Source organism: Sus scrofa, chromosome 1 (genome assembly GCF_054392235.1).
Source record: "Sus scrofa isolate SSC_HxYL_T2T_F1_AM1 chromosome 1, Sscrofa_HxYL_maternal_Yorkshire_Landrace_v2.0, whole genome shotgun sequence".
In the NCBI taxonomy this organism is placed as follows: domain Eukaryota; kingdom Metazoa; phylum Chordata; class Mammalia; order Artiodactyla; family Suidae; genus Sus; species Sus scrofa.
This window is the reverse complement of record NC_139383.1, coordinates 118,327,751-118,339,786: the sequence shown is the minus strand read 5'-3', so window position 1 is coordinate 118,339,786 and position 12,036 is coordinate 118,327,751. Positions and strand designations below refer to the sequence as shown.

The 12,036-nt window shown below is 46.3% G+C and overlaps 1 protein-coding gene across 33 annotated transcripts in view; it reads left to right on the top strand.

The window, feature by feature from the left end:
- TPM1 (tropomyosin 1) overlaps positions 1-12,036 on the top strand; it is a 28,998-nt gene that overhangs the window by 4,845 nt on the left and 12,117 nt on the right. For 23 of the 33 annotated variants that reach the window (XR_014844703.1, XR_014842710.1, NM_001435239.1 and 20 more), the window contains exons 3-4: positions 9,288-9,421; positions 11,454-11,571. Coding sequence is in view for 30 of the 33 variants with exons in the window: in NM_001435239.1 (NP_001422168.1) it covers positions 9,288-9,421; positions 11,454-11,571 (252 nt within the window). In the remaining 3 variants the exon portion in view is untranslated. Of the gene's footprint in view, positions 1-509; positions 784-6,654; positions 8,063-8,933; positions 9,422-11,453; positions 11,572-12,036 lie in introns of those variants that run through there. The other 10 variants (XR_014803187.1, XM_005659527.4, XM_005659530.4 and 7 more) reach the window with 3 other exon arrangements.

Genomic DNA, 12,036 nt, shown 5'->3' with positions numbered 1-12,036 from the left:
TCTATACAGTGTGTTGGTGGTTTTCACTTCATGAGTTTGGAGGAAGAGGAGAGCTGTTATGGTGAGGACTTTGTGTTCTGAGGGGGGGGGGGTCTCTGCATCGAAAAACAGTCCTTTTGGGGGCACATCCAGGCCCTAAACCCCTCGCTCGGCTTCCCTCCTTGCTGGGCATGGGAATCCGGCAATTCCGAGCGCAGCGCTGTAGCCGCCAGTAGGCGGCACCATCGCCCTTCGCCCAGGCTCCCCAGGCGCCGCCAAGGAGAGGCGCTAGGCGTCGAAGTAAAATTCCGGGTGCGGGGGCCGCCCTCCCGCCCACCAGGTGCCCCCGCAGCGCCGGCACCAAGCCTGTCAGCCCCGCGGCCGCGAGCATGCGCAGTGCCTCCGGCTGTTGGCAAATTCCAGGGGTCCTTGGCGCGCGACCCACCCCACCCGCTGGACCCGCCCCCGGCGCCCGCGCACCCGCCTGCGGTCAGCCTGCACCGCCCAAACGGGCCGCGACTTCCGGGCTGTGCCTGGGCCGCAGGGGGCGCCGCGGCCTGGGCGGGGCGGCCAGGCGGTCGGAGTGCTGCAGCAGCAGCGGCGGCAGGAGCGCAGTAGCCGGCCTCTCCTCGCGCAGCCTGCCCGCCAGCCGACCCGCCGCCGCCTGGCGCGATGGCGGGGAGCAGCTCGTTGGAGGCGGTGCGGAGAAAGATCCGGAGCCTGCAGGAGCAGGCGGACGCCGCGGAGGAGCGCGCGGGCACCCTGCAGCGCGAGCTGGACTACGAGAGGAAGCTGAGGGAGACCGTAAGGGACCCACCTATCACCCACCGCCAACTCCCGGAGGCGCCTCCTCCCCGGGCGGTTCCACTGCGCCCCGCAGGGCGCCGGGAGCCCACCTTCCCCCTCACCCCTTCCCCCCGCCTTGGGGCGCACCTGGCGCACCTGGGCCTTCATGCGTCGAGCGCTGGAGGGGGGCCCTGCCGGTTTTCTTCAGCCCTCTGTTTTCACCCTCTGGTCTGAAGTCAAAGAACGGGGAGGGGGAGGCAGCAGTGGTGTTAAGAAGATTCTGGAAGCACTTTCCCAGAAGGGGCTCTATGGGTATTTGTGTTCCGCTCGGCATCTCGGTTTCCTGGGGATGTGCACTTTGCGCTGCTGGCATTATTCCCTCGATGGGTGGGAACAGAAGAAGGCCCTCCTTTTGGAAATCCGCTCCTTTGGGAAGGCGCTGACAGGTCAGGTGTGATGCACTCCGACTTTGGGGCCGGGGATGCTGAACTCCCCCATCCTTGTTCACCCATGGTTTCTGGGAAACCTGTTTCTCTGGGGTGGTTGAGAGTGTGACAGCGCGCCTCCTTAGTATACAGCCCTTTGCCTTTCTCTTTCTTAACTATCCCTCCTTCCATGTTCTCTTATACAGATAGATATTCCTTTGTTACCGAGTCTTGAAACAAGTTTGCTAAGCAGCAATGATTATTGGGTGTTTTCTTTTGCCGGCTCCCCCCCTCCCCCCGCCCCCGTTCAGTATAATACCTGGCTTGCTTCCTTGCTTTCTCCTAAGGCAAATGTATCCAGCAAACAGGAACAGGGTTTCAGAGGTTGTTTAGACATTCGCTGTTTGTTGATTTTTGACCGTGTGTGTGTGTGTGTGTGTGTGTGTGTGTTTTAAATCAGGAGACTCAAAAACACCTTGGGAATTTTATGACAGTCCATCATATGGGGTCCTGCTGTGCTTAATAGAGGCCTGTTCTGAGTTAAGTGAATTATATTGATTAAGTCTATGTAATGGCATTATGGCTTGTTGCAGAAACTACAGGACCTGTTTTGCATAAAATACCTAGACGCAAAGGGGTCCTCTTAAGAGGAAGGCCTAGCTAGATGAAGTTTCAGATAAAAATAGACAGGAACCAGAAAATCAATAGGCAAAAGATCATTTTCTGTAGAGAACAAGATGGCAAAGTTCCCATGGATGTCTGAATTTGGCCGGGTGATGAATGAATTCCGACTCCCTCTCTGACTGGCTCGAAGCTGTCCTTGAACCATTAGAACCAATAGAAAATGATGGGTGAGAACTGGAACTCTGGACCCAGGCTGCCAGGATTTGAATCATTTAACTTCTCAGTCCCCTGACTGTAAAATGTGGCTTATGATAGTACCTGCCTGTTGTGCTGATGAAAAGAGTTTGTGTAAAGAAGTTGCAATGGTGCTGAGTACACTGGAGTAAGTGATCTGTGTATTAGAACCGCACCGAACTTGGCATTGCCCATTACTCCTTTGCTTTCAATTCACCGGCTAGCAGAGGATCTAACGGGCTCCTCATGTCACTGCATCTTAAAATACTCCGTTAAGATGCTTCTCATCAATTTTTTATCTTTTTGCAACTTGAGCAGAGAGAGGACACAGGCAAGCTAGAAGGGGTGTTTGGTGGGTTGAAGTGGTGTTAGTGGTGGAAGTCAGTAGAACTCCCCTCCTACTAAGAGTGAAATATGTGGTTCTGTGCAGGAGAGCCTCTCCTTTGCTTTTGGCCTAGGGATTGATGTTAAACACAGATGATAAATTGTTTGCAGGGTACGGTATTACTGTTATACTCACCTTCTCTTTAGGGCTTAGTTTTTCAACAATACTCTTCCTGGGCCAGTTGGCTAAAGATGATGATTTCATTCTTTTCAAGCTTTATGTTAAAAATGGTTTAGGGAGTTCCCATCGTGGCACAGTGGAAACGAATCCCACTAGGAACCATGAGGTTGTGGGTTCAATCCCTGGCCTCGCTCACTGGGTTAAGGATCTGGCATTGCTGTGAGCTGTGGTGTAGGTTGCAGACGTGGCTCGGATCTGGTGTTGCTGTGGCTGTGGTGTAGGCCAGCAGCTATAGCTCGGATTAGACCCCTAGCCTGGGAACCTCCATATGCCGCCAGTGTGGCCCTAAAAAGACAAAACAAAACACATCAAAAATGGTTTAAATAGCTTCAGTTTTTAAAAGTTACTTTTAAAGATAGTCTGTCTAGATGATTGGATGGATACAACTTTTGATAACAGTAGCTTGAGGACTGGGTCAGATCCTGGAAAAAGAGAATTTCAGATTGAGGGTTGTTCCTAACTTCTGAAACTGCAACTTAAAGCTAATTTAAGGTGATTTCTTGGTAGTTGTCAGACATAGATGTGAGTTAAGCTAGCAGTCACAGTTTTTCTTGGCAGCAGAGATAAAAGTTTGGTGACAAACTCATGAGCCACTGCAAAAGGTATTTGGTGGGTTGGCCCTGAACGCAGATTTCTAAGGTTCAGACAGGTTATAGTTAATTGGCCCTGTTACACTAGCACTTACCTTGGAAAAAGCAGCTATCTTTTTTTTTTTTTTTTTTCCCCTTACTGGATTGTTTTTCCAAGGTGTGTGGGCCCTTCACAATGTTGGAATGAGGCTACTTTGCCTGATGGTTGACTCCACGTCTTGTGACCCACTAGGGTTTTGTTTGTCTTTCGTCCTTATCAAAGGAAAATAGGGAGCAAGAAGCTGCTAGTCCTCCTTCCTCCTTTCTGGATGGTATCCAGCAAACATGGGACTGTAGGTTCTTAGCTGGTAACTTTATTAAATCATGGAGAAAACTGATTTACAAAACTCCCAGCCTTTTCCCTCTTTAGAGTTGGTAAATATTTCTGACACCAGGAATCTAAGAATGCATTTTGTGCTCACATTGCCACCTCTGAGGTGGCAGTAACTGGAGTGTGTACTCTAGCTTTCCGCTTTCATGTATAGACAAGGTGAAGGCACTGCAGGGCCCTGTTCACAAACCTTCTCACTCCTTATGCAAATACGCCTCATGAATTATAGGCTTTGGTGTGGATAGAAGACATTGTTTTTAATCTCCTATTCATGCCCCTTAATGTCATCTATGTTTTTCCCCTTTCCCTCCTGTATGAGGGCAGACATTTACCTTGGCTGTAGGTCTTGGTCTTACCCAGTAAATTGGGTGAAACCTTCTCTGTACAGCTACAGTTTGCTGAAATATCATCTCATGCTGCTCTCCATGCAGGACTTTGAAAATATAGTCCAGTGGGTTTATTTTTAGGATATACTGTAATTCTCCTACAGTTATTTCTTCTTAGTAGTTTTAGCAGGAATACATTTTTTTAGGTAAAAATCATTGCTGTCTTAAATTGTCCTTAGTTATGTTGCTTATAGTATCTGGATTTCATGAAAATCTAGGCCTTGTAAACGTTTTCTTTCAGATCTGATTTGGAGTACTATTCTGCTGTATTGTGTGGGCATGCCCTTGATTTCTGTGTACTCTCTTGTTGAGATGGGTGGGAATGGTGTACACCTGCTTTTGTTTTCTGTATAGGTGCTGATACCTTGGGGTGGGGGACATACAGCACTCAGGGACTTCACAAGTGCACAGTGCCTGGTGGTTAACAGCAGGTCTGCAGGAAGACAGTTGGTAGCCTTTACCAATAGAACAGTCTCTTTTCTGAGTAGCTCATTACTTGTTGGGACACAATAGCACTTTTGAAATAAAAGAAACTAGCATCCCAAACTGAAAGACTTCGCCAAGCAGTGTCAATACATGGGCTATTGTTAGAACAAACCCAGTACTAAGGGTGATTTCCATGCCTGGAAATAATTTGCGTCTGGGGTCTTGACCCTTCCCAAACGCCTTGTTATTTATATCTGCTTTTTAAATACCAGATGGTCACGTGGTTGTGGGATTTGGCCTGGCACAGCCAACAGCCAGTGACGTCTTCTGTAGACTTCCCAGGTGCTGTGAAGAAAGGAGCCTCAGTTGATACCTAAATAACCCTCTGAACTCAGAGAATACATACTGGAAATAGAAGCTAAGGAAAGTGAGAGATATGGGCTTTTTGAACACAGAGCATAATTTTTTTTAAGTGAAAATAAGTGTGCTTTTAACTGATTTACGGAATTAAATGTATTCCTTTTTTTTTTTTTTTTTTTTTTTTTTTTTTTTTTTTTTTTTTTAGGGCCATACCCTGGTGGCATATGGAGGCTCCCAGGCCAGGGGTCTAATTGAAGCTGCAGCCACCAGCCTTCACCACAGAAATGCCAGATCTGAGCCAAATCTGCGACCTACACCACAGCTCATAGCAACGCTGGATCCTTAACTCACTGAGTGAGGCCACGGATCAAACCGGCAACCTCATGGTTCCTAGTCAGATTCATTTTTGCTGCACCATCGCGGGAACTCCAGAATTAAATGTATTTTGAATTCTAGGGCACCAAACCAAATTGCCATCAGACCAGTACCATAAACCCTGAGAAGCCAGTGAGAGTCCAGGTTTTTCCCAAGAGAAGCTTACATAATGATGGACCCCAGAGACTGCTCTCAAAGGTGCTGCTGTAACCTGCAAGCACCTTTGTTCATCCTGCTCTGACACCTCCAAGGCAGCAGATGGCTTCTGGTGTTGCGAGCAAATGCTTGGTGTCCTTGTGTGTGCCATTACCCCTGGGGTTACTTGATGATGTTTTCAATTTTATGCCATGCCATAAAGGACTGAGAATTTGTTTGGTGGATGATACTCAAACAGTAACCAGTCTCCTAGTCCTGGTTAGGGTCTGTTGCTCAAAGCCTTTCTTTTGGGTAGGGGGCTGGGGTTGGAAGTGTGGGTGGTTGCAGAGAACCTGCCACTCCATCTGACGCAGAAGGCGGAAAGGCTCCATAGGTGAGAACCACCAATTCCAGGGTTTCCTCTCAGGTTCCAGAGGCCTTGAGAAGTGAGGGGAGCCAGGGGACTCAGATGTTAGCCCTGTCTCCCGTTGAAGACTATGTGACCCTTTGCATTGGAGATCCCTCCCTCTTCCTATTTTCTCTTCAACAAAGAGCCAACTTCTTTGAGCGGTGGGTAGGTTTCAAGGGTGGAACCAGCTGCTGCCTTATAGGGCAGATTCCTGCTCCTCTCTCTGACCTCTTGAATTAGAATCTCTAGGGATGGGGCCTGGAAATGTGCCTTTTTAATGTGTATCTCCTGGTAAATTCTGATGCCCAGCTAGCTGTGGTAACTGCTGGGCATTGGCTTGGGATTCTTCCATCTAAACAGCTGTGACCCCCACCATCCACCAGTCTGTTCTCTGTTGCTCCAATCCTGGCTCCTAGAACAGGACTCCACTCCCCATGGTTGTTTGGGTGGCCTGTGTGAGGCCTGTTGACTGGTATTCCTCTAGGACACAACCCCTAATGTAGTTTCTACACAGTGCTCCTGGGGAGAAATGGACACATATACAAAACAGTATCCAAAACTAAAGGAAAGAACAGTGAGAGTGGAGGCATTAAGAGGGAAGAGGGCAGATTCAGATTGATGAGGGGACCTCTTGTGTAGGGGGATCTTTTGTGCAGAGGTAGGAACGAACACAGGATGCTATCTCCTTACTCTCTGACACCCCAGGTCTATGGAAGTCAGGGACCTAGACTGGCCTGTCACCTGGAAGTTTCCTTCTCTGGAGCATGAACAGTCTCCTTTCTATGTGTACAAAATCCTCAAGGTTGAAGCCCAGATCAGAAAACAGAGCAGGAAATTTAAAATGTAGTGGCTACAAAACTTGTTTTGAAAATCTTGCTAACATTTCTCTAGCCACAGCATCTGTAACAAGGATTAAAAAGGAGGGGGAATACTTTTGAATATATGATCTACACACACTGCTGAGGTTTTCTGTTGGTGGTGTTTTGGGAGGGTGTTGTTTTGCTCTTCATTTCAGCATTCATAGTTGCTTACTTCCTCCCTGTTCATCAAGGGAATAGAATTTTACTAGAAATGGAAAATATAGAAAAGAAGTATGACCTGACCCAAAAGTATATGCTTAAATTATTCCTTCTATTTTTTTTTAATGGAACTAAAAGCTTTTAAAAGTTCCCATACTTAAGAAATGTGCCATCGCTATTAACCTCATCCCATCTCCAAAAATATCCAACATTCACCTGCCAGTGAAATCTGGTGCGGCCCATTACTAGCTATGCACCTATAATGATTTACCTTGTGAGCCCGTATGACCTTGGATTGATTTCACATTTACCCTGCTCTCCGCTGCTGTCAATTACTACTGACAAGATAAAAGTATATTTGAAGTTTTATAAAGAGTCCTTCACCATGTTTGGAGATGCCCTAATCACCTCTCTTTCCCAGATAGAACTTGGCTTTTAAAAATCTTCCAAATCTAGATGAGCAAAGAGCAGAATGTTCTTGTGTTCCTTTAGTCCAAAGCTATAATCACAGCCTCTAACCACATGTGCATTTCAACCTGTACATCATGGGTCTAGGAACCGAGAAAGTTGCTTTTGTTTAAATTAGGTTGGTTTTACTTATTTTATTCAGTAGATAGTTATTGAGCCCAACTCTGTGCAGAAAATTGTGATTCCTTGCACATAAGCTTACAATTGAGTAAGGAAGACAGGACGGTAGATAAAGAGCTAACAGAGGTCCCTAAGTGCATCTTATAATTTTTATAAAACCTGCAAGTGGGAGTTCCCATCGTGGCTCACTGGTTAACAAATCCGACTAGGAACCATGAGGTTGTGGGTTCGATCCCTGGCCTTGCTCAGTGGATTAAGGATCCTGCGTTGCCTTGAGCTGTGGTGTAGATTGCAGACGAGGCTTGGATCCCAAGTTGCTGTGGCTCTGGCGTAGGCCGGCAGCGACAGCTCTGATTTGACCCCTAGCCTGGGAATCTCCATATGCCGTGGGAGCGGCGCAAAGAAATAGCAAAAAGACCAAAAAAAACAAACAAACAAAAAAACCAAAAAACAAACCCGCAAGTGTCCCAAAAACCCCATCACAGCAGGATAAGCATGCATTCAAAGTGGACGAGGAAATGGTACTGGATTAACAATTCCATCTTTAACTTCCATGCATAATATTTAAACAGGCACCAATGCAATTCCAGTCTTGCAGGTGTTCTGAGGCTCACAGTAACAGATGCTTAAAACAGTAGGTAACCATTGCATCCCTGAGAAAGAAACATCTTATTTCAGAAATAGATACAAAGTAAAGACAGTATCTATACTGCTTTTCTTCCAAGGAGTTTGTAACTCTTTTTATAGCAACCTTGACTTGTGAGAAATTCCAATAGCCTTATATCAAAATCGCTTGGGAAATTTGTCTTGGCCCTATTCCAGTGTGACCAGTTATCCTAAAGGGGTTGCTGAAGAGCAAGGGGCTTGCTGGGTTTTGTCTCAATACAGTGTATATTTTATTTTATTTATTTTTTTAAATCTCCTGTGGCCCAATGCCTTACATGTCATGAGGAGATTTTTTTTTTTTTTTTTGCTTTTTAGGGCTGCACCTGCAGCACATGGTGGTTCCCAGGCTAGGGGTCTAATTGGAACTGTTGCTGCTGGCCTACGCCACTGCCACAGCAATGAAGGATCTGAGCTGCATCTTCGATCTACACCACAGCTCACGGCAACACTGGATCCTTAACCCACTGAGCAAGGCCAGGGATCAAACCTGCAACCTCATGGTTCCTAGTTGGATTTGTTTCTGCCGCACCATGACGGGAACTCCTGTATAGTGTATATTTTAGAACCACTGAATTTAAAAATACTTTAGTTCCTTAATAAAGCCCCTTTGAGAGTGTGGCCAGGAGAAAGGAGAATAGTGGCTCCTGAGTTCTCACCGTACTGCTTTTGTCTTATGTGGCTTAGCCTGGATAAGTCTGGTCACCTCTGTCCATACCTCAGGCCACACCGAGTGAGGTGGCTGTGATGAAGCTCCCTTTTAGCAGACAGTGAAGGCAGAGTGTTGAAAGCTGTGGAAGAGGAGTTCCCGTCGTGGTGCAGTGGTTAACGAATCCGACTAGGAACCATGAGGTTGCAGGTTCGATCCCTGCCCTTGCTCAGTGGGTTAACGATCCGGCATTGCCGTGAGCTGTGGTGTAGGTTGCAGACGTGGCTCAGATCCTGCGTTGCTGTGGCTCTGGCGTAGGCTGGTGTCAACAGCTCCGATTAGACCCCTAGCCTGGGAACCTCCATATGCTGCAGGAGCGGCCCAACAAATGGCAAAAGACAAAAAAAAAAAAAAAAAAAGAAAGCTGTGGAAGAAAGGGACCAGGGAGAGAACATTGCTGATGGTCCTTCTGCCTGATGAGGATGGTGTGTGTGGATTTGTATATACCCCAAGGTGGACATCCACTGGGTAAATCAGTAGGTGAACTCCAACATTGACCAGGGCTTGTAGCGCACCTTATAGGGTGGCTCACCACAAGGCCCAGGCTTCCTGTCAGGAACCAACATTTCAGTCTCAGCCTCTCTTAAAGGCCCTACCCTCATTTTCTCAACAACACTGAAATGCCTTTCACCCTCCCTGCCCAGGCTGAAGCCGATGTAGCTTCTCTGAACAGACGCATCCAACTGGTTGAGGAAGAGCTGGACCGTGCCCAGGAGCGACTGGCAACAGCTTTACAGAAACTTGAGGAGGCTGAGAAGGCAGCAGATGAGAGTGAGAGGTGAGGACCCTGCATCCAGCCCACCTCTAGCACAGCCTTTCTCTGATCTTGGGCATTTAAGTACTTTATAGAACCTCAGTGGGATCATTTCTCACTTGATCCAGGTGTGACTACTGGTTTTGTTAACATGAGCAAGATGCCTTTGTGCAAAGCACTGCTTTAAAGCGCAAAGCTGCAAAGATCAAAAAGACCCTATTCTTGCCCTTCTAGAGTTCACCCACCCAACCAGGGAGATAGGACTTTAAATGGGAAGTTCTAGGGATGCATATTGGCCCTTCCATTCCTGCTGACCACAGAGCAGTTGTGCATTTTTTTTTAAAATATAACTTTATTTATCTAGGCCTAAGCCTCCTAGGTATATTTTAAAATTAAGTATGGGCTGGCAGTTGTCGAATAGCCCAACAAATGAGTAGAAGAGAAAGCACAGATATGACAGCAATATGATCCACAAAAGTAAATTGTTTTGGGCTTATTAAGGCTGATAAGACACACATGCACAGGTAAGTACAGTCAGATATGTGTGTGTTCTAAGCCTGCTCCCCCTGTGACCTGGCTGTACCTGATTACTACTCCAGGATTCAGCTTTATGGTAGTTAAGGAAAACCAAAGCCACGTGGGCCAGAAGGTATTTCATCTCATGCTCAAGTATTCGAGTTAATGTACTGATACTGCATATAAGCACTCTAAGAAGAACTCCACAAAACTAGAGAGAGCCCTGCCGTGTGAGAGCTCAGTATTGTGATGTCTCAGACACTGAAAGTGTGTATCTGCTGTGACCTGGGCAGGTGCACACAATCATTTTGTCCATTTCTCCGTCTTTAAGGTGTGTTTCTGCCCCCTGCCACCACAGGTGAAGAGTGATTTCAGCAAAAGCTCTTTTACCAAAGTTTTCAGCTCGTCATTCACTGTTGTTTACTGTTTATTTTCTAACCAAGAGTTTTGGAATTCTTAAAGATGACTCATCATCTCTTAGAGTTGTACACCTAAGTAGCGGTTTTGTGGCTGGCCTCTTCCTGAAATACACTTGTTAGTAAACCTAAAAGGCAATCTGGCAATGTTAGGCTTGAGAGTAAAAAGGTATTTAGAGGTCATTTGCCCCTGTCCCCTGGTTTTACAAATGAGAAAACTAGGGTTCAGAGACTGGGGTGGCCTACCTGAAATCTCAAAGAGAATTTATGGCTGAGCCAAGATGCAGGTCACCTAAGATGTATCGTAGAGCCTCTTTTTTTTTTTTTTTTTTTAAGTAATTTATTTGTCTTATTGCCTACTTAGATTTTGGTGGATGAATCCCATTTTAACATAACTTATTATTCCATAAATCTATAGTCTATTGTAGGTCAGTTAACATTGTCCAGAACTTACCACCATGCTGAAATAGCCAAATATACATATCAGCATAGAAGATAGTGTTGGTCCTGTCTCTCAGCTGCTATTATGAAGGAGTTTTATAATAAGAACTATAATAAAAAATAAAATTTATATAATAGAGGCAAAACTCTGTTTCTTATCTAAAGTATTAGCCCAACCCACATAAAATTGCCATTTTTACAGGTCTCACATGGTCTAATGCCAGCAATTTCATATGGTTTGATCTGATATTTACATTTGTGTCTGTTGGGGTAGGAATAGCTACATGAAGATAAATTTCCTTTGTTCTGACTTTGGTCCATTTTCATGCTAAAGCTTCCCACCAGAAACGGGAAGAAATCCCGTTATTTATATAGCATGGGAAGCACGTTAGCTTTCTCTGATTCCACGCCTCCCAGATTCAGACATGGTACCTTTCATTTAACATTCGTTGCCTGGACAGTGTCAGCAGTACCAGAAGTGTAAGATTTCATTCACAATAAACAGAAAGCAGTGTATGTCTTTTTCTGCCTTCAGCTCTGGAAAGTCTTGCTTCATGGTTTGGAAGATAAAAAGTAGCTCTGTGCTCTGTTTTGGTCTGTCAGTTACACTGAGCCTCACAAACCACTGCCGTGCAACGTGGGTTCATGGAGGTCAGCTCTAAACCTTGCATCTTCCTTTTCAGAGGCATGAAAGTCATTGAAAGCCGAGCCCAAAAGGATGAGGAGAAAATGGAAATTCAGGAGATCCAGCTGAAAGAAGCCAAGCACATTGCTGAGGATGCCGACCGCAAGTATGAAGAGGTCAGATCCTGGGGCCCAAGGCCTTGTGGAGTCCCACCCGCACCCATGGGAGGGAGAGCAGGGTGCAGCCTTGCGTTCTTCGCTGAAACCATCTGCTTAGCAGAAATGGGCAGTTTGATAAGCAGAGTTTCTTTGTCCCCAGAAAACGGTTCCTAGTTTTTATCCTACTAGGGGATTAGTCACACTGGGAAAGACAGTTTTTGTTGTCTCCCATCATACCCAAAGACCAGGACAAAAGATCTGTGGGCAGGAGAAGGGAAGAGTTGGACCTCTTGTGTTTGGTAGAAGGGGCCTCTCATGCAAGTAGTTCTTCCTGTGTGATTCACCTAGTGCAGCCCAGTCCAGGCAGTGCAGAGCTACACACCATGCACTTGCTCTCTCAGTCTGCCCTCCTCGCTCCTCGGGGTTCACAGGTGAATCAGGTTCTGGTCATGTCCCCATGAAAGCAACCTCCCATGATAACAG